Source organism: Dioscorea cayenensis, chromosome 13 (genome assembly GCF_009730915.1).
Source record: "Dioscorea cayenensis subsp. rotundata cultivar TDr96_F1 chromosome 13, TDr96_F1_v2_PseudoChromosome.rev07_lg8_w22 25.fasta, whole genome shotgun sequence".
In the NCBI taxonomy this organism is placed as follows: Eukaryota; Viridiplantae; Streptophyta; class Magnoliopsida; order Dioscoreales; family Dioscoreaceae; genus Dioscorea; species Dioscorea cayenensis.
In genome coordinates, this window is record NC_052483.1 from 2,948,765 (window position 1) to 2,967,744 (window position 18,980).

The 18,980-nt window shown below is 34.8% G+C and overlaps 1 protein-coding gene across 1 annotated transcript; it reads left to right on the plus strand.

The window, feature by feature from the left end:
* Positions 1 to 928: 928 nt before the first annotated feature.
* On the plus strand, positions 929 to 14,170 carry LOC120274537 (xanthine dehydrogenase-like). Its single transcript, XM_039281078.1, is given in 17 exon segments — positions 929 to 1,174; positions 1,949 to 2,048; positions 2,839 to 2,947; positions 3,771 to 4,170; positions 4,173 to 4,244; positions 4,247 to 4,464; positions 4,467 to 5,279; positions 5,688 to 5,930; positions 6,029 to 6,343; positions 7,515 to 7,751; positions 8,257 to 8,541; positions 8,627 to 8,848; positions 9,387 to 9,548; positions 9,685 to 9,819; positions 11,937 to 12,173; positions 13,180 to 13,353; positions 13,559 to 14,170. Coding segments are annotated over 17 exon segments (4,101 nt in total). The 5' UTR covers positions 929 to 1,038; the 3' UTR covers positions 13,802 to 14,170.
* The last annotated feature ends 4,810 nt before the right edge of the window (positions 14,171 to 18,980 follow it).

Sequence of the window (18,980 nt, forward strand, 5' to 3'; positions counted from 1 at the left end):
ATGACAAAACTTAAACGGTAAAAACTCATTCTTTAAACGGAGACCTTATTTGTACAACTGCAACCATATCAATTGAAAGGAGAAACGTACATTATAAACATTACACAAATCACAACAATTGAAAACTATTTCGATCGTGTACACAGACGAAAATGTAAAACAAACAAACCCTAGCCGAGAAATCTCCCTGCAGACTAACAAAACCCCAGTCGATATATCCCCTGCAGGCTTCAATGTCTTCCAATAAAAACAAAATCACAAAACAAAACCGAAAATGTTTCTTTGTAACAAAATAGTTAACATAAAAGCATAATCAATACCTTAGATTGCAAACTGATGAAATGCCGAATACTTGTGCGGGACTTCTCCTTCGAGACACTGGTGGAAAGGGAAAAGTCGAATTTCTACTGGAGGATGTGCCGCAAAAATGGTACGGAGACGCGAGTTGAGAGAAGACAAGCAATGTAGCCCTAAAAAACCCCACCCACTTCCTCTCACACTTGCGAAATGCGTGCTAATGCACTTTCCGTCTGAAAGACATTTTCAGTCATAAAATTTAAAAACACTCCATTTAATCGCTATTCACGTCATTTTGGGGTTTGAAAATCGCTGGAGTATAAAGGAAGGGTTTTTGGGGATCTGAAAATTATGGGTTTTTGGGGCAATATGGCAAAGTTGGGTTTTTGGCAATTCTACCTATATAAAAAGAAATGAAAAAAAGTATTATTTTATTAATATATATTATATATTCTCAACAAGAGTCAAGACACTGGAGACGGCACCTTGATCTCATCCCATCCCATGCACTTGTGACTTAGCAAATCTCTTGCAATCTCTATACTTTCCATGATTCAATCTTTTCCAAGTTCCGTGTGTGATCCTTGCTCCGCCCACACACTCACTACCTTCCAATAATCCCGCAAAGCTTTCCTTTTTAGTCTCCAAAAAACCTCGCCTTGAAGCTCCGGATGCCCTCCGCTGCTGGTGTTCCTCTGCGATCGGACGAGTTCTTGACGATTTCGATCTGGGACGCGAGCTATGGGATCGCTCACCAAGGCCGACGAGGTCTCTGTTGATGATGTTTGCTCCACGGACGCTATTCTTTATGTCAACGGTGTTCGTCGTGTGCTCCCTGATGGCCTTGCTCATCTCACCCTGATTCAGTATCTGAGAGGTCCAAGCGCTTCTTTTCTTTCGAGTTTTGGTGTGGTATTGGGTTTGGATTTTTATCGATTTGTGGAAAGATGTTTGCTTTTCCTTATTTTTTTTTTTTACTCTTGTCAGATGCTTGTTCAATTGAAAGTTCTACTTTTTCTTCTTGTGCTTGAAGGTTTGTTTCGATGTTAATGGTTTCAGTGCGTAAATTCACTGAGGTTGGAAGGGATTTGATGTGTCTGGTGTTATCAATAGCTTAGTTAGAATTGCTGGGGATTTTGAATTGTGTATTGAGTCAATGGGTTGAATTGCTTTTTGGTTGGTTAGGGTTGGTTTTTCCTTGATACAGAACCTTGGAGCCTAAATTTTGTCGGTCTTCTTTTACAAGTAAAATATTCAAAGCATGCTCTCTTGTTACACAAGCTTGCAGCGCTATGTGATTTGCTTTTCGCATTTTTGTCTCTGGTGAGACGGGGGATTGATTTTGTGCCATGTTATTGGCATAACATTGGGACTTGGAATGGGAGTTACTGTAGTTTTTTAAAATAAGTTTGTGAGGTTTAAGATGAAAGTGTTGGCAAATATTCTGAGAAAAGAAAAAAACCTGTTTTGCTGGTACTTTGCTGGATGAAAGTGTTAATTTGTCTTATGTTTTTTAATCATTTTATTTTGTAATATATTTTTGCTGTACGGATTTTTGATGCTTCTAGTTTAACTAGCAATAAGAATTTTAATTCCTCTTGTCACTCTGTTTCTCAAACAAGTTTCTGATTGGCTTGTATACGACGTGTAGATATTGGTCTGACTGGGACAAAGCTTGGATGCGGTGAAGGTGGTTGTGGAGCTTGTACAGTCATGGTTTCTTCTTATGACCAGTATTTGAAAAGAACAACGTGAGTTGTGTCCTTATTATGATAGCCAGATGTTGAGTTTCATCTTCAATAGTTTTTTAAATGCACAGTTTACATGTTCTTGTATAAACTTGCATAAAAGATCTTGTTAGATTGATAGATGGTTGTTTTGCAATTTATTTCTTGTCCTATTTGTGAAGTTTTTCAATCTTGCCAAGGTTACTTAACAATCCTGACTTAGAATGAATATTATGTTATACATATTTTTATGGCTGCATCCTTCTTGATCTGCCTGGTCTCTTCCTAAATTTTAATTAATTTGTGTGTACTATATCACCATTGCGATAAATTTTTAGATGATTAGTAATTCTTAATACCAGATAAATATAAAGATGGAATAAAATATAAAAGAATTGTTATTCAATTTTTCCTGATGTTTGCATTTTTTTGATTATGTTAGTTTTTCTATTTGAAATAATATTTAGAAACAAAATAGCTGAAATTGGAAAGTTTACAAAACCAAGCAAAAAACAATAGAAAGTACATTTTTCAAAATGGTGGAACTGACTTGTAAACCTATAATCAAAGCCTACATACATTTCTGTCCAGGAATTATTTTGAATTCTTCACCAGCATGTGCCAAAGTATCTGCTTTATCAACTTTTGTGACTGTGTATCATCACCTTCCTGAGGCACCTAGCATTTTTTTTCCTTCTTAATATTTTTTGAAGTGGAGTCCAGGTTCTGTAGTTCTTATGAGGCTATGGGGCTTATTCATTAAACAGTTATACTTATGACTGTATTACTGCTTCCTCTAATGGAAAATGTGCAGGCATTATTCAATCAACGCATGCTTGGCTCCACTGTATTCTGTTGAAGGGATGCATGTAATTACAGTGGAGGGCATAGGGAATCGTCACCTTGGTTTACACCCTGTCCAGGTATATATTTTCCACACTTACTCATTAATCAATGAATGCTAGGCTGAAATCAATGCTGTTTGCATAGCCTAAGGAATTCATTAATATTAACTAGTGCATTCGGCAAGAGAGAACACACACACACACACACAAATTGAGGAAGTAAAAGATAAATGAGCTAGCAGCAGCAAGTTTCTGTAGCCATAGATTCGCATTCTGGCATATGAATGTTTCCCTCTTGCGTAAATTATATCGACTATAAATGTTGATCTGTTCCCTTCATTGATCTATTTAAAGTATGATGGTTAAAACTACCAAAAATGTCAGTGGAGGACTTTAACATGCAGTTGCCTTCTTCTAAATGATTAATGGATGATCATTACAAGGGATTTTGCATGTAAGGTATCTATTAAATGATGGAGTATTTGTGAGCTCAGTTATTTTTAAACTCGAAGGAAAGAATTTTGATTGACACGGTTTCATTAAATCTCAACTGAATAATTGTCAATCAAAAAATGAGGAGCTTTTAAGCTTAGTAATTTTAGAAATTTGAAGAACAGAATCTTAGGGTCTCTGGTGCAGAGCATATTAGTTATACGGCACCTAAAACCATATGTATACCGAGGCTCAATTTATTTATGTATGCTTTTCTTTGTGCAAGCATGCACAACCTCAATAAAGGTAATAATTGGCTAGTTTTATTCTTTATTGCTAATTATGATGTAAATATGGAGTATGACTATGATCACCTCTGTTATATCCTGAATTATACATATAACCTTCACTGACAATCTTCAGTCAAAATGTTCTTGTGGTGACATTTGTGCTATTGCCTTTTATGCAGGAAACATTAGCCAACGCTCATGGCTCTCAATGTGGATTTTGTACTCCTGGATTTGTTATGTCTATGTATGCATTACTGAGATCAAGCAAAACACCACCCACTGAAGAGCAAATAGAGGAATACATTTCAGGAAATTTATGCCGGTGTACAGGATACAGAGCAATTATTGATGGATTCCGTGTTTTTTCCAAAATTGATGATTCATTATACACCAGTTCTTTTGAAAAAGGGCATACCGACAAATTTGTCTGCCCGTCGAGTGGCAAACCTTGTTCTTGCCGAGCAACCTCAGGTGATGGTTGTGGAAGTTCTGCTGTTTCTACAACTCATGATCACCAGCAGAAACCTATATCTTATAGTGATATTGATGGAAGCTCATACACTGAGAAGGAACTCATTTTTCCCCAGAACTTCTTTTGAGAAATTCTATGCCTTTACATTTGTATGGATCTGGTGGATTACAGTGGTATCGACCCTAAGGCTTGAGCATGTTTTAAATTTGAAGTGCCGGTATCCGGAGGCGAAGCTTGTGATTGGTAATACTGAGGTAGGAATTGAGATGAAATTCAAAAATGCACCATATCAGGTTCTGATTTCTCTTACGCATGTACCTGAGTTAAACAAGTTGAGCATTACAGACACTGGTTTGGAGATTGGTGCATCTGTTAGATTGACAGAAGTTCAAAAATTTTTCTTAAGAAGTTGGTAGTGGAGCGGGTGCCTCATGAGACATCATCTTGCAAGGCCATTTTGGAGCAGCTAAGATGGTTTGCTGGAAAACAGATAAAAAATGCTGCTTCTGTTGGTGGGAATATCTGCACTGCTAGCCCAATATCTGATTTAAATCCTCTTTGGATGGCTGCTGGGGCAAGCTTTAAAGTTATTGATTTTAAAGGGAACCAGCGAACTATTCTTGCGAAGGAATTTTTTCTTGGTTACCGCAAAGTTGACCTGACTGCTACTGAAATCTTACTGTCAGTCCATTTACCATGGACTCGACCTTTTGAGTTTGTCAAAGAATTCAAGCAAGCACATCGAAGAGAGGATGATATTGCCCTTGTAAATGCTGGAATGCGTGTATTTCTTAAGCAAGAGGGAGTAAAATGGACTGTGGCTGAGGTATCTATTGTTTATGGTGGGGTAGCTCCTGTTTCCTTTGCTGCATTAAAAACTGAAAGATCTCTGATTGGAAAAAATTGGGATAAGCACATGTTAGATGATGCTTTTCTGTTACTGAAAGATGACATCCTTCTTACTGAAAATGCACCTGGTGGAATGGTTGAATTCCGGAAGTCCTTGACATTAAGTTTCTTTTTCAAGTTCTTTCTGTTTGTTTCTCAGCAGATGAGTGAGAAAGGCCACTTTACAGAAGAAGGGTTTCTTTCAAACCATCAGTCAGCTATAATGCCTTATTCTAAGCCATCCTTTAGTGGAACCCAATGCTATGAGGTGATAAGAGAAGGAACAGCTGTTGGGCTTCCTATGGTCCATCTTTCTTCAAAACTACAGGTTTGTTATATGTTGATTCATCATATTGTATTCAAGCATAGTAACTATAATGTTATTGTCTCTATCTCTAAACTTATACTAGTGCTTTACTGTCAAGTCATGTAGTAGAAGCTCTGTGAAGCTTTTTAAAAGGCTTGGGCATTATTTATTTAACTGTCTAAATAGACTTGCTCCACTCAATGGTATAGCACAGTATTTAAGTATCATGTAGTCAGTGGCATCCTGTATTTCTGCATATTTTGAACTCTAATTTTTTATTTATTTTTATTTTTTTATTTTCAGGTGACAATTGGGAAAAAAAATCTAATTAGTAGTGCAGACTATTCATATTTGCTCAGCATGTAAACTTTCTCTTCATTATTAAATGCTTTTATGTTTTCCTTTTTCTAATATTTGAAATGCACCCAGGTGACTGGGGAGGTGGAATATGCTGATGATGTGCCACTACCTCCAAATGCTTTACATGCTGCTTTAGTGTTAAGTAAAAAGCCTCATGCGCGTATCTTGTCAATAGATGATTCACAGGCCAAAACATCTCCAGGGTTTGCAGGTTTATTCCTCGGTAGAGATGTCCCTGGGAGTAATAAAATTGGAGCAGTCATTCATGATGAGGAAGTTTTTGCTTCAGAACTTGTTACTTGTGTTGGTCAGGTAAAGATATTTTGATATATTCTTAAATGAATGAAATGATTTTGATATCTACTTTTTTCTTTTGATACATGTATGCAATTTGCATATCTTGCCCACAGGTTATTGGAATTGTTGTTGCTGATACTCATGAAAATGCAAAGCTTGCTTCCAGGAAAGTGCTTATTGAATATGAAGAGCTGCTGCCAGTCCTATCTATAAAAGATGCTATTAGTTGTGGCAGTTTCCATCCTAACACAGCGAGATGTTTTGCAAATGGAGATGTAGAATGGTGCTTTCAGTCAGGTGCTTGTGACAAAATAATAGAAGGGGAGGTTCATGTTGGTGGTCAGGAACATTTCTATCTGGAACCTCATAGCAGTCTTATTTGGACGGTTGATGGTGGGAATGAAGTTCATATGATTTCTTCTACTCAAGTATTTTACAAATTTCTTTGGCTTATGTTTTATTTACAGAATCCTCACTTACTGGTTATGACTTATGATAATTAAGATAGTGTGGTAATTTGAGCTTTTGATAAAATTTTGTTTTTTTTCTTATTAAAAAATGTTGTTATAAAGTGGCAGAATACATTAATTTAAAACTTGCTATTTATTAGTTCTGACAGATGTATTTATTTTATTGCCAATGGAATAGTTTTCTAAATCTGAATATGGAATAAATATTCATATTAAGTGTGCCTCACTAGTTGAGTACGTCAAAGTTATGCATCTTGTAAGTCGTCAAAATATTCTCTGGGGAACATTGATATAGATATAACATGATTAAACGAGGTTCATTTGAATGAATGGCATGAGTGCCATATGGTCTGAAGTAGGAAAAGGTGAAAGTCTTATGTGTCTCAAAGTTCCAATATGGTAATTTATGTAGAAACTTAAATAGGGTAATTTATGTAGAAACTTAAATAAGAGATCATAGCAAAAGATGACAAAGTTGGCTCCCATGAGTGATAAGTGAGAAGAAGACTGTAGTTTTTTTATATGAAGAATGATGAAGGACACAAATATAAAATCTAAAAAGCAGAGGCAATTATTCCTAACTAAACTAATGTCTCAACTAATGATTTCTGCTAAAGCATAATTTGTTGTGGTCAGTAGATTGTGAGACTGTCCATGTTTGATTTACAAAGAATACCCGGCCATTTGGTAGATACTGTAGATCACGTATTATGGATACTTAGGAGTTCTCAAGGAATTAGTTAATCATTTAGATATAGATTATGGAGCAAAAGCTACACATTTAGTAGGACAGGAACCTTTCATTCTTTTATCGAAACTAGTTTTAATTTGTATTTGGTCTTGCTAGCAAATCAAAATGTTAGTGGCTGCATTACTGCATAGTAGATATTTGTCATCAATTAACTGTATCAATGTTCAGGCATTTGTTATTGCAGAGCTATAAGTATTTATCTTTGAGACAAGTAGTGTTCTGTCTCATCTTCTACCCTTTTCTTCTAGTACTATTTTTTTGGATATATTCTATTCTTTCATATGCGCTCCTTTTCAGATTTGCTTGCAAACACTAGCACATTTAAGCGTTGCCTTTTAAGCAGTAACATGTTATTGTGTATGTTGTTTGCAACAACAGGCTCCTCAAAAGCATCAAAGTTCTGTTGCTCATGTACTTGGTCTTCCGTTGTCAAAAGTTGTTTGCAAGACCAAGCGTATCGGTGGTGGTTTGGTGGTAAGGAAAACAAGGTCTGCTTTTGTTGCTGCACGCCTGTGGACCAGCATATCTCTTGGGCGACCTGTGAAGATTACATTAGACAGAGATGTAGACATGATGATTTCAGGGCAGCGCCATAGTTTTCTTGGAAAGTACAAGGTATCTAGTTGCTTTTAGAAGAAAGATGAGAATTTTCACTCAATTCACAAATCAGATTTATTGCATGAGAAACCTGCAATCTTTAAAGGAGCATAAATGTGGTTTGTTTGATGTTTAGTTTAGATGGGAAGGCCTTTGGGATCCCAATGTGGATGGCTTGGTGGTTTTCTTCGTTAAAATAATTAAATAGTAGTTCTGTTGAACCTGCTGAAATATGTAACAAAATTTTAAACATTGTCTTACCATACAGATTGTATTTGTAATATGTAGCTCAGTCCTGCAGATTTGAACATAAACAATACTAATAAGCTGATTTCAGACTTGGAATGCACCTATACTTTGAGAAGATAGTTAACTAACAGTGCATCTTTTAGGGGTAAATCTCACAATTGCAAAAAGAGATCATTGTATGGTATCATACTTGAAAAGTGCTTCCTCTTTTCTGTATACACATGCTTTATTTGTTCTTGTGTAGTTTATCTAAGGAGGATTTTACTTGCTTTAGGTTGGCTTCACAAATGATGGAAAAGTTTTAGCCTTGGATCTTGAGCTCTACAACAATGCTGGAAACTCATTGGATCTGTCCCTTTCAGTCCTTGAGCGTGCTATTGCTCATTCAGAAAATGTCTATGATATACCACATATTAGGTTTCGAGGGCAAGTTTGCTATACCAATTTTCCAAGTAATACAGCTTTTCGAGGATTTGGCGGGCCTCAAGGCATGATTATTGCAGAAAACTGGATCCAGCGAGTTTCTTTGGAGCTTCAGAGAAGCCCTGAAGAGATAAGGGTACGTCTTTTTGTTAGTTTCACATTTGAGAAATTATGTTCTTTAATCCTCATTTTTTACTGACTTTACAACACCTAAATTTCAGGAAATTAATTTTCACAGTGAAGGATCTGTGACGCCTTATGGTCAACTACTTGAAAATATCACATTGAGGCAGGTATGGGATGAACTAAAGGCATCTTGTCAATTTTCAAAGGTTCGTGATGCTGTTAATCACTTTAATACTCGCAATCGCTGGAGAAAGCGGGGGATATCTATGATTCCAACAAAATTTGGCATCTCATTTACTTCAAAGCCTATGAATCAGGTATGGAAATATCTGGAGAGATATTTCCTAGTTCAGCTTCATTATTTGTTTCATTTGTAAAACAAAAAGATATTCAAAAGTTGAAGCTTTGCATAGGTCCCAATTCAACCATCTTACTACTATCCTTTTATCTTATAATATGAAGCATATGCAGTTTGTAGTCATCAATGCCAGTATTTTTATTTGCTGTATGGAGTCAATCATTTGCAAGTATTCCCAATTAGGAGTTCCAAGATGTGATTCACTTCTCGAAATAAACTATCGCATGGGCAGTTTGTCAACAATTGATATCACATTCGTCGTTTGTATATTCTGAAACCTGACAAGAACATATCATTGGTTTGTTGTGTACCCTTAAGGATAGATTGACTTAAAATGATGAACCTCTAAAATATAATACATATATATTATATATTTGGCATCCATAACATCAGGTAAGAGGCATCATATGTTATACATTGAAATTGTTGACTCATTTAAAATTCTATACTTTTAATGGATGTCAATCATGGGCTAATCAATATCTTTTTGTACATAGGCTGGTGCTCTTGTGCATGTTTATGTTGATGGGACAGTTCTTGTAACCCATGGGGGTGTCGAGATGGGGCAGGGTTTGCACACAAAGGTTGCTCAAATTGCTGCTTCATCCTTAAATATACCTCTTAGTTCAGTATTCATATCTGAGACAAGTACAGACAAGGTGATTTGTTGCCCTCTTGCTATTTCTTGTTCTTTACATTCTCTCTTGCTCATGACAGTGGAAAGAAAGAATGCCATTGATAAGGAAAATGTTTTGATTGCTACCCTTGTGGTTTCATATTTATTCGTTTGTTTAGGTACCAAATTCATCACCAACAGCAGCTTCTGCAAGCTCTGATATGTATGGGGCTGCTGTTTTAGACGCTTGTGAACAAATAAAGTCACGCATGAACCCTGTAGCTGCTAAACTTGGTCACAGTTCCTTTGCTGAGGTAATGCTTTGAAGATATTCTGTCATTGAGTGATCACCTTATTTAATTGTAATCATCAAGTTTTTATCATTTTTATGTTACCTATTTTTTTAAGGAAGCTATTTAACTGATCTATTAATGTCATATTTTGTTCTGTCTTCCTAAATTATGCAGCCCTAAATGCTTACCTGTCATTATTAATAGAAAAAAGAAAAGTGAGATTAAATTGAGGCCAATTGTTGCATGCATAGATGAAGGCCAAGATTATTGTACAAGCTGGACATTTCATGCATTCTCTAGTCACTGGCCCTAAAATAGTTCTCAGACTCCTTTGATGTTTAACTTTTAGATTGCTGTGCTAAAAGATACTCGTATTGCATCTTTTCATGATTCATGCCAGGGATAATTCTCATCTTGTATTCTAAAATAGTAGGAGTCCAGATAGTTCTCGGTTGTGTTGCATAATCTAGAGAGTTTTAGAGATTGCACTAACCATCCTAAGGTTAGTATTAGTGCACTTTACTCACCTATGCTGTTGAACATGTTGCTTTGCCTATATGTTTTTATTGCTAGCATGCTCATATGGCAAGCATTATGCAAGGTAATGTGCTTATATGACCTCGTATGATTTATCTATTTTTACCACCCAACTCTCATGTGATTAGGGATTTGAGTTTGAAAAGTTTAAATCTTGAATAAGTCTCTTACAACATGTTGGTGTAGCTTGCGTGTTCAAGTCCTCCAGGTCATTATTCTATCCAATGATCCACCAATTTAACTCTAAATAAGCAGGAGATGGGTATGGAAGGAAGATATGATTGGTAGTTGGATTAAAATAATATATTCATTTATGTCCTGAAAAGCTCCTAAGTAAGCGTAGATTTATTCCTTGTCATCGAAGGCAAATGACTGAAACTTGTAAAATGGGTAGGCTTAGCAAGTCTTGATTTCATTGTTTAATTCCATGCTTTGGGAGATACATGGCCTTAGTTGATAAAGTAGGAAAGGTGTCAACTCAAAGTTAGAGATGTGGAGAAAAACTTCAGAAGCTAAGGGTTTCAAGTTATAGGGTGAAGATATTTGAAAAAAATAATTTCATTAATAAGACAAGTAGAAATGAGGGGTTAGAATGGATGTTATTGAGATTGGTAGAAGTAGAAGTTTTCTCTAAGCGCATACTCCAAGATGATGGGGAACTTGCAAAAATATGTCACAAATAGCATTTCATTGGTAACATGGATGGCAGCTTCCAGACTTTTATGCGATCGTAGAATACCTCGTATATTGAAAGATAATTTTTATAGAATGGCAGTTAGGCTAGCTATGATGTATGGTTCAAAATATTGGGTGGTTAAAAAACAACATACTCAAAGAATGGACATCGTGGAGATGAGAATATTGATATGAATATCAGGAGTTAATAAGAAGGACCGATTAATAAATGAATTTGTCTGAAATATATTGGGAGTGGCACCTAATAGTGATAAGTTTAGAGGAAATTGATTAAGATAGCATAGACATGTCTTTAGATGACTGACAGATGCTTCTATAACAAAAACAAAAGCTCTTTAGGTGTAGGGTCGTAGAAGATGAAGAGGTAGACCTAAAATGTGTTTTAGTTGAAATTTTATGAAATGATGTCAGATCTTGGTTTATCTAGCCTTTTGGTTCTTGATAAAACAATGTGAGAGGGAAAAATTCATGTATCCAACCCCAAATAATTGGGACTAACATCCTCAAGTCAAACTTATGTTCTTTGCCGATTTGATTGAGAATGTAACTTATCTTGAAGAAAAAAAGACCCAAATAATTATTCTATTGAACTAGAGGAATAGAGGCCTGAAATTAAGACCCAACAAAAATTTGTATGTAAATCTCAAATTATTTTCTTCAGTAGTCATTGTTATAGTATTAAAAACAAACTAGATAATCATAAATAGTCAAATTGGGTTTTGGCAGGCTTCAATACTCATTGATGTTAGAAAAAGCAGATTACTCCTCTGATATTGCTCTTAAGTTTATTTATTACATTCCTATTCAAGGTAACTTAGCAGTAGAAATTTACATTCACTCTACTATTTTAAATTTTAATGTTTGTGGATTTTATTTCTGATTTTTCATATCATTATTTCTGACAGCTTGCAAGGGCCTGCTTCTTGGAAAGGATAGATCTCTCTGCTCATGGCTTTTACATCACTCCTGATATTGACTTTGACTGGAAAGTTGGAAAAGGAAAGCTTTTTAGCTACTACACCTATGGAGCAGCATTTGCAGAAGTTGAAGTAGACACCCTCACTGGAGACTTCCAAACAAGAACAGCTGATATTGTTATGGATCTTGGACATTCTCTAAACCCAGCAATTGATATTGGACAGGTTATGTCTTTTACATTATTGGGATGATTTAGTCAGATACTGAATTTTAAGCTTTGCTAGTTATACATTAAGGTCAGCTCATAGTGGGCTACGTCCATCTGCCCCATTCCAGCTGCGCCTCCTTTTCTGTACTGGCTACACCACTTACAAAGTCTTCTATTCTTCGTATATTATATTTTCCTACTGTATGGAGATAAATATTAGTTGAAAGGGGGTTGTAGTTTTTTTACCATAGGATGAGACAAAGTTCTCACTGGCTTGGCCAACATCTTCAGCAATGTCATTGGCCTTGTTTTTTGGTAAAGGGTGGCTGCGGGGATTAGGGTAACTTTTGCTGTCAACTAATCAATTAACTAAGTGGGTTGGCCTGATTTCAAAATGTTACATGCTAGTCACTTTTAGTATTACTTGGTTAAACACAATTAGTTCATCGCCCATGGGTTTTGCTGTTGTACTAAGCTATGCCAACTATATCATTGACATGAATTGTTCACTTGATGAATGATTTATTTATATTTGACATTGCACAATAAGGCAATGCGATAATTATCACATGCTAGGTTTATTTCTCCTCTATTGTAAATTTATATCCTTTTCTTTCTTCTGTTGAGATATTTTTGATATTTTGTCATTCCATATTATCAAGCCTAAGGCTGTTACCTTCAATTTTTGTTAAGAGTATCTTCAATTCATTCATTTGCATGGTATTCTCAGTCCTCATACATTACCAACAAAAATTTTGTGGTTATTGTCATATCAAATGATGCTCTGACTATCAACATAATTTCCTATTTCACTCCATTTGTACTCCAAAACTAGTATTGTTTAATTGCTATAATTTGATTTGAAATTATGCTTCTATCAGGTGATCAGAACAGATTTCTGCAGCATGAAATGCCACATCTTAATCTGCACATCACATTTGTTTTGATGTAATTTAGCTTACAAGAAAAATGTTCTGAATTTGTTTATGTTATTATTGACAGTTCCGTTCATTTCTTCTCAGATCGAAGGAGCGTTCATACAGGGTTTAGGTTGGGTTGCCTTGGAAGAACTAAAATGGGGAGACCCAGATCATAAGTGGATTAGACCTGGCAATCTATACACTTGTGGACCAGGAACTTACAAGATTCCTTCTGCAAATGACATCCCTATGAATTTCAAGGTTTCCCTTCTAAAGGTAATATGCAGAACCACTTCATATACGTCACACCCACCTTTTGGGGATATTTGCTTAATGAGACACAATTTCTTGTATATTTCACATTGGTTTGTAGAAAGCATGTCTTCTTAGAGCATAAAAATTTTTCTTGTCATTGACTGCCTAAATTAAATTTAGAAATTATTTCTAGCTTAAGCTGCTAATTTTCCCCCTTATGCAACAGGGTGCTCCAAATCCAAAGGCAATTCACTCCTCGAAAGCTGTCGGTGAACCACCGTTCTTCCTTGCTGCATCGGTGTTCTTTGCCATCAGAGATGCCATAACAGCTGCCAGAGCAGAAGAAAATCTCTTCGATTGGTTTCCGCTGGATAATCCAGCAACACCTGAAAGGATTAGGATGGCCTGCACAGACAACTTCACAAAGCCGTTTGCCTCTCCAGATTTTCGCCCAAAACTCAGTGTCTGATACCGTGTTTCCTTCATCACTGCCGCAGGCGCTCTCACTGATGACAATAACCATCGAAATTTTGCCAATTTCGCATCATGTAATGTATCTTCGTCTCGTCTGCTTATAATAACCTTCAGATTGATGCTGTAAAGTTACAAGGTCATGTCATTTCTCAGTTTAACTAGTGGCTTCAGAAACTGCTCTGCTGAATATTCACAGCAAATCCATGTATCATTAATTACTGTTGCGTTGCTCCAGATTATGATATTCCAAAGTTCAGGCTGAGATGATACGGACCAATGCATTTAACTTCTTAAACTGTTATCATCACAGTGCCAGTATTGTATGTGAGCGTCTGTGTTTGGTGCTTGAGTCTTTTTATGTTTATTTTTTCTTCTAAAATGAGCGGTTAAGTTGTGGCGTGCACAATTTTTGATGGAGCAAGTAAGGGCAGGATTTGAGTACATATAGACATTGGGATTATTTGCACATAACTATTGTTCATAATCATATAAACGTGTTTTCACTCACGAATTGAACATTCTTCATTTGTGAGATATTTTAACAGAGATCTAAATATCAATGACTTTTTGGACTTTGGATGTGTTTTATTTTATAATAATATTTAAAATTAATATTATTAATAATTTTATTATGATTTAAAATAATTGATTAATACTTATTTAAAAATTATCCCATGGTCTCTTATATTAGTTAATTATCAGAAAATAAGGAGGATTATTATTATTACCAAGAATAATAATTATGATAAAAAACACAAACCAATATAAGTGTTATTAAAATCATAAATTTACCAGACTTCAACAACACAAAGCATGGCAAAACTCTACATATGTCCTCTTCATCATCCGGGTCATTGGTGCTCAAGGGACAGGTGGTGTGACAATGGTAGCATGCATATTGGAGAAGTCAATACCTTTTTAATCAAAGCACCGGAAGCAATGATGCTTCAAATGAGCCTGACTAGACCACTCAGTGTATAGTGTAGATCACAACTCGCATCGTGTCGTACTTAGCATGGGTAGCAAGTTCTACTTTCAACTTTTTAATTTTGCATGGGTAGCAAGTTCTACTTCCACCTTTTTAATTTTGTTGTGTAGTTGTCCAATAAATTGAGAAGACCCCAAGCATGTCTTGTAATTAGTCAAAGATATCTACTTAATAATATAGGCCTTTCCCAATGCTCTTTTACAAATTTTGAGGATTGTCTAATCCCACAATTCATTTTATTAATGGAACTCTCGCCTTCACCTTCAACACCCTTTATCCACAAGCATTTTTATTAAATTGTTATTGCATTAATAAAAAAAAAGTTGCAATTAATAAAGTGAAACACATTGTATCTCAATATATAATGAAATGAATGTTAGCATATTGCTGCTGCTTTTTCTCTCTCAACCATGATTTTGACTTAAACCACTTATTAATAACCTGCAAATAGATACAAGTTCGTAACAAAATGGAACATGAACATGAGCATGATAAGTTTAATAAATTTCTTTACTATATGTATTATTCTAATGATTAATAATAAACTAAAATTCTTAGTGTGAAAGTGCAAGCAAAAAAAATACCTTTAATTTGTGCCACTTCTTACCTTCTACTTCTCAAAAATTTCAATGTAATTGAATTTTAGATTTTGAGATAAAGATGTCTTTCTGTAACTATTGGAACAGTAAGCAAGTTGCTTGATATGTACTAGACCCCCTCTTGATATACTCCTTGTATCAATCTTCCATAAGATCACATTGCTGCATCAAGAATCAAAGTTGAAATATATCTAGTTTCCAGTTTGATAATAAATGACAAGAGAAGACAAATACGTAGCATACCTTCTTCAGTTCATTAAGCTTGGAAATATAAACACCCTTAATTTCATCCTCACCATCTTCATTGTGCTGATCCTCAACCTCTTGCAGCTTAGCAACAAATGCTTCTTTTTCTAGTTCTTGAACACAATCCTAATATATCATGAAGCTTGGGTAGAAATTAAACAATAGAATTGATAGGTTGTGTGAAACTATATTAGCTACATTGTACCATAGTTCTATAAAAGCAAGTATATTGCCTGCAGATATCAACTCAACAGAATTGTTAGAATTTTCTCTGTTTACTTCCAATTCTAAATGCAAACAAGCTGGTTTATTCTAAACTACTGAAACTATATGAGTCAATCTCTCTCTATATATATATCAATTATGTATTAATTAACAATCCAATCCTAATTATAAGGATTTCACAAATTAATAAACAAGCACTAACTTCCTAATCAAAACACTTTCTACAATTAAAAACAACTACTATGCATGGATCAAATAGAGTAATTTGGGATCAAATTTCATCAAATCATCAGTTCCCCAAATATCAATTACCACTAGACAAAGAAATTGACCATTAATGTTAGTTTGAATTATATTATGAATTAACTTCCTGATGATATTAATCCAACCTCGAATTTAAAACCCGTATAAAAGTAGTCCATGAATTTATCTAATGGAATCCTAAGTTAACTATAATTGACACTTTGGATAATGATCTACTTAAATTTTTAGTGGAGTTAATCCTTTTGATGGTAAGGATTATATATAGGGACATACACTGAGGGGTCCCCAATCTTTTGTTCCCTGTAAATACCTAGCTCCCATTGGTGGGAGAGGGAGTGATAGATTGGAAAAGTCCCCGGGTTACTTCAAGCATGGACTTAAAGACTCTCGTCGTCTTCAACAACCTGCTATGGCTAGAGGTAAGTGATCCTGCTTCCGCATGTGATAGTACGACATAGATGTCGTAATTAAGTTTTGATGAAATCTAACAGGTGGCATATGAGCCAAGTTTCATACCTTTGCCTAGCATGATTAAATTTGGACATGTATGCGATTTTAGAAATTACATATTTGAATCTAGTGCATTATTTTAATGTAGATTATAATAAACATGCATGAATTAGGGTTTGTATCAATTAAATCCCCTTGATGTTTATGCATGTTTACAATGAAATAAATTGTGCATGATTTAGGGTTTGAAAGATTTGGGTATTAGATCCAAAACTAAACCCATCTTGGACAAGGTGTTCAAGCACACAGATGGGCTGCGGATGAGCTGTAGCTGGATAGATCAAGGATTGGCCGCACACGCGCAGCGCTGGCCGCTCGGCCACGCTCACCCAAGCCTAGCCAGTTGTCCACCGGAGAAGTTATTAAAACCCTATATTATTGTTAAATTTGTAATTATTTAATTTAATTTATTTTGTTTAATTATTCATTAGTTTGAATGATGGTTTGAATAAAATAGATTACTGGGTGGTTTTTGCAAAATTGCTTTACTTGAGTGTACTTTTGCATGTTCAACCCATTCTATTTATTTATTAAATTTCAGGGTTTGTTTGTATGAATTATTCATGCATTAAGTGGATTAATTATAATTTGTATAATTAATTATTTACATTGAATTTGTTCATGTATATGGTTAACATGTCACGTGATCGAAATTGTTTTTGTTAATTATGGAGTGACCACAATATTCATGATTTTAATTTTTTTAAAAATTATAAATTACGCATTATAAGTGTGATGGATCACAATCTAGCTTAAATGACATGAATTGTAAGTAATTATGATTTATATAATGATTTTGCCCCACATGGATTTTGTTATATTTCTCATAATTAATTAGGATAAAATAATGAATGATTTTTATTACTTAAGTTGCCCACATGTATTAAGTAGTTTTAATTATTTATTAGTTTTATCAGGTGGCAAGTTGTGATTAATTATGTTTGATATAATGATTTTTGCCCCATAGGAATTTTGTTATATTTACATAATTAACCGTAGATAAAATAATGGTTAATTTTTATATCTTTACCCACAACAATTTGTGACAACAAATTGATTCATGTTTTTCCTTTCGGTATGACTTGCATTGATAAGCATACCAACTTGTTTTATTGCCTTGAATATTAAGAATGATTTGTATGTTATTTTGTTTATTGTAGATATGCAATCAGATTTTTTATATGAGAAATGTCATGTTCCTATGTTAAGGGGTGATAATTATAAAACTTGGAAGGATTTAATTCTCCCTCTAATTGGGATGCATGTATTTTGGATCGTGCTATATGATAGGATGAACCACCTGTGCTACATGAGCATAATAACACTGCTGTAACCGCCTTTGTCTCGAATGGTGGGAGTGATCTAATCGCTAGCATGATGTGTACATCAAGACTAGTATATCTCGCTAGTATTCGTGGTGCAATCCGCATTGTGCATATGGAAGAGATTTTCGTCAAGTCAATTGATGACCAATTTAAATCTTCAGATAATGCTCTTGGTATCACTCTCATGACCAAATTATTATATATCTATGAAGCTCACATGTAGAACACATCATGAAGATAAGAGACTTAGCGGCTCAACTTAAGGCTTTAGAGCAAATTGATTTTTCAGATGCTTACCTTGTGCACTTTATCTTACACTCTCTTCCACATCAGTATAACCCTTTCAAAATCTTATATAACATACATAAAGATAAATGGTCTATTAATGAACTTTTCCATGTGTGTTCAAGAGGAGGAAAGGTTGTTATTAGAAAAGAGTGAAAGTGCACATATGGCTACTCAGGTTAAGAAGAAAGGACGAACCAAGCTAAAGAAGGATAAAGACAAATTACCTGTTCAAATCGAGAAGGTGTTAAAGTGCTTCTTTTGTAAGAAGAAAGGGTATATGAAAAAGGATTATCTGAAACTCAATATTCATCTTGAGAAGAAAGGTACTGAAATTTATTTCGTTTGTTATGAATCTAATATGGTTAATGTTTATCATAACACTTGGTGGATTGATTTTGGTACTACAATCCTTATTTCTAATACCTTTTAGGACTTCTTAAGCTAAAGGATACTGAGATAATAAGTGACCAATTTATTTATTCAGTGGAATAAAAATTCGCTCACTTGTAGAGGCAGATAGGGACATGCGATTAGGTTTTAGATTCGAGGGCTTTTGTTCTAGATTTGGAAAAAGATCTTTTTATATTCCTAGTTTTTCTAGAAATTTAATTTCAGTTTTCCAACTTGTACCATTAGGATATTCCTTTAAGTTTTATGAAACATATTTTTGTTTGTTTTATAATTATTCTCTTGTTGGGAATGGTGCATTGTTTGATGATCTTTTTAAAA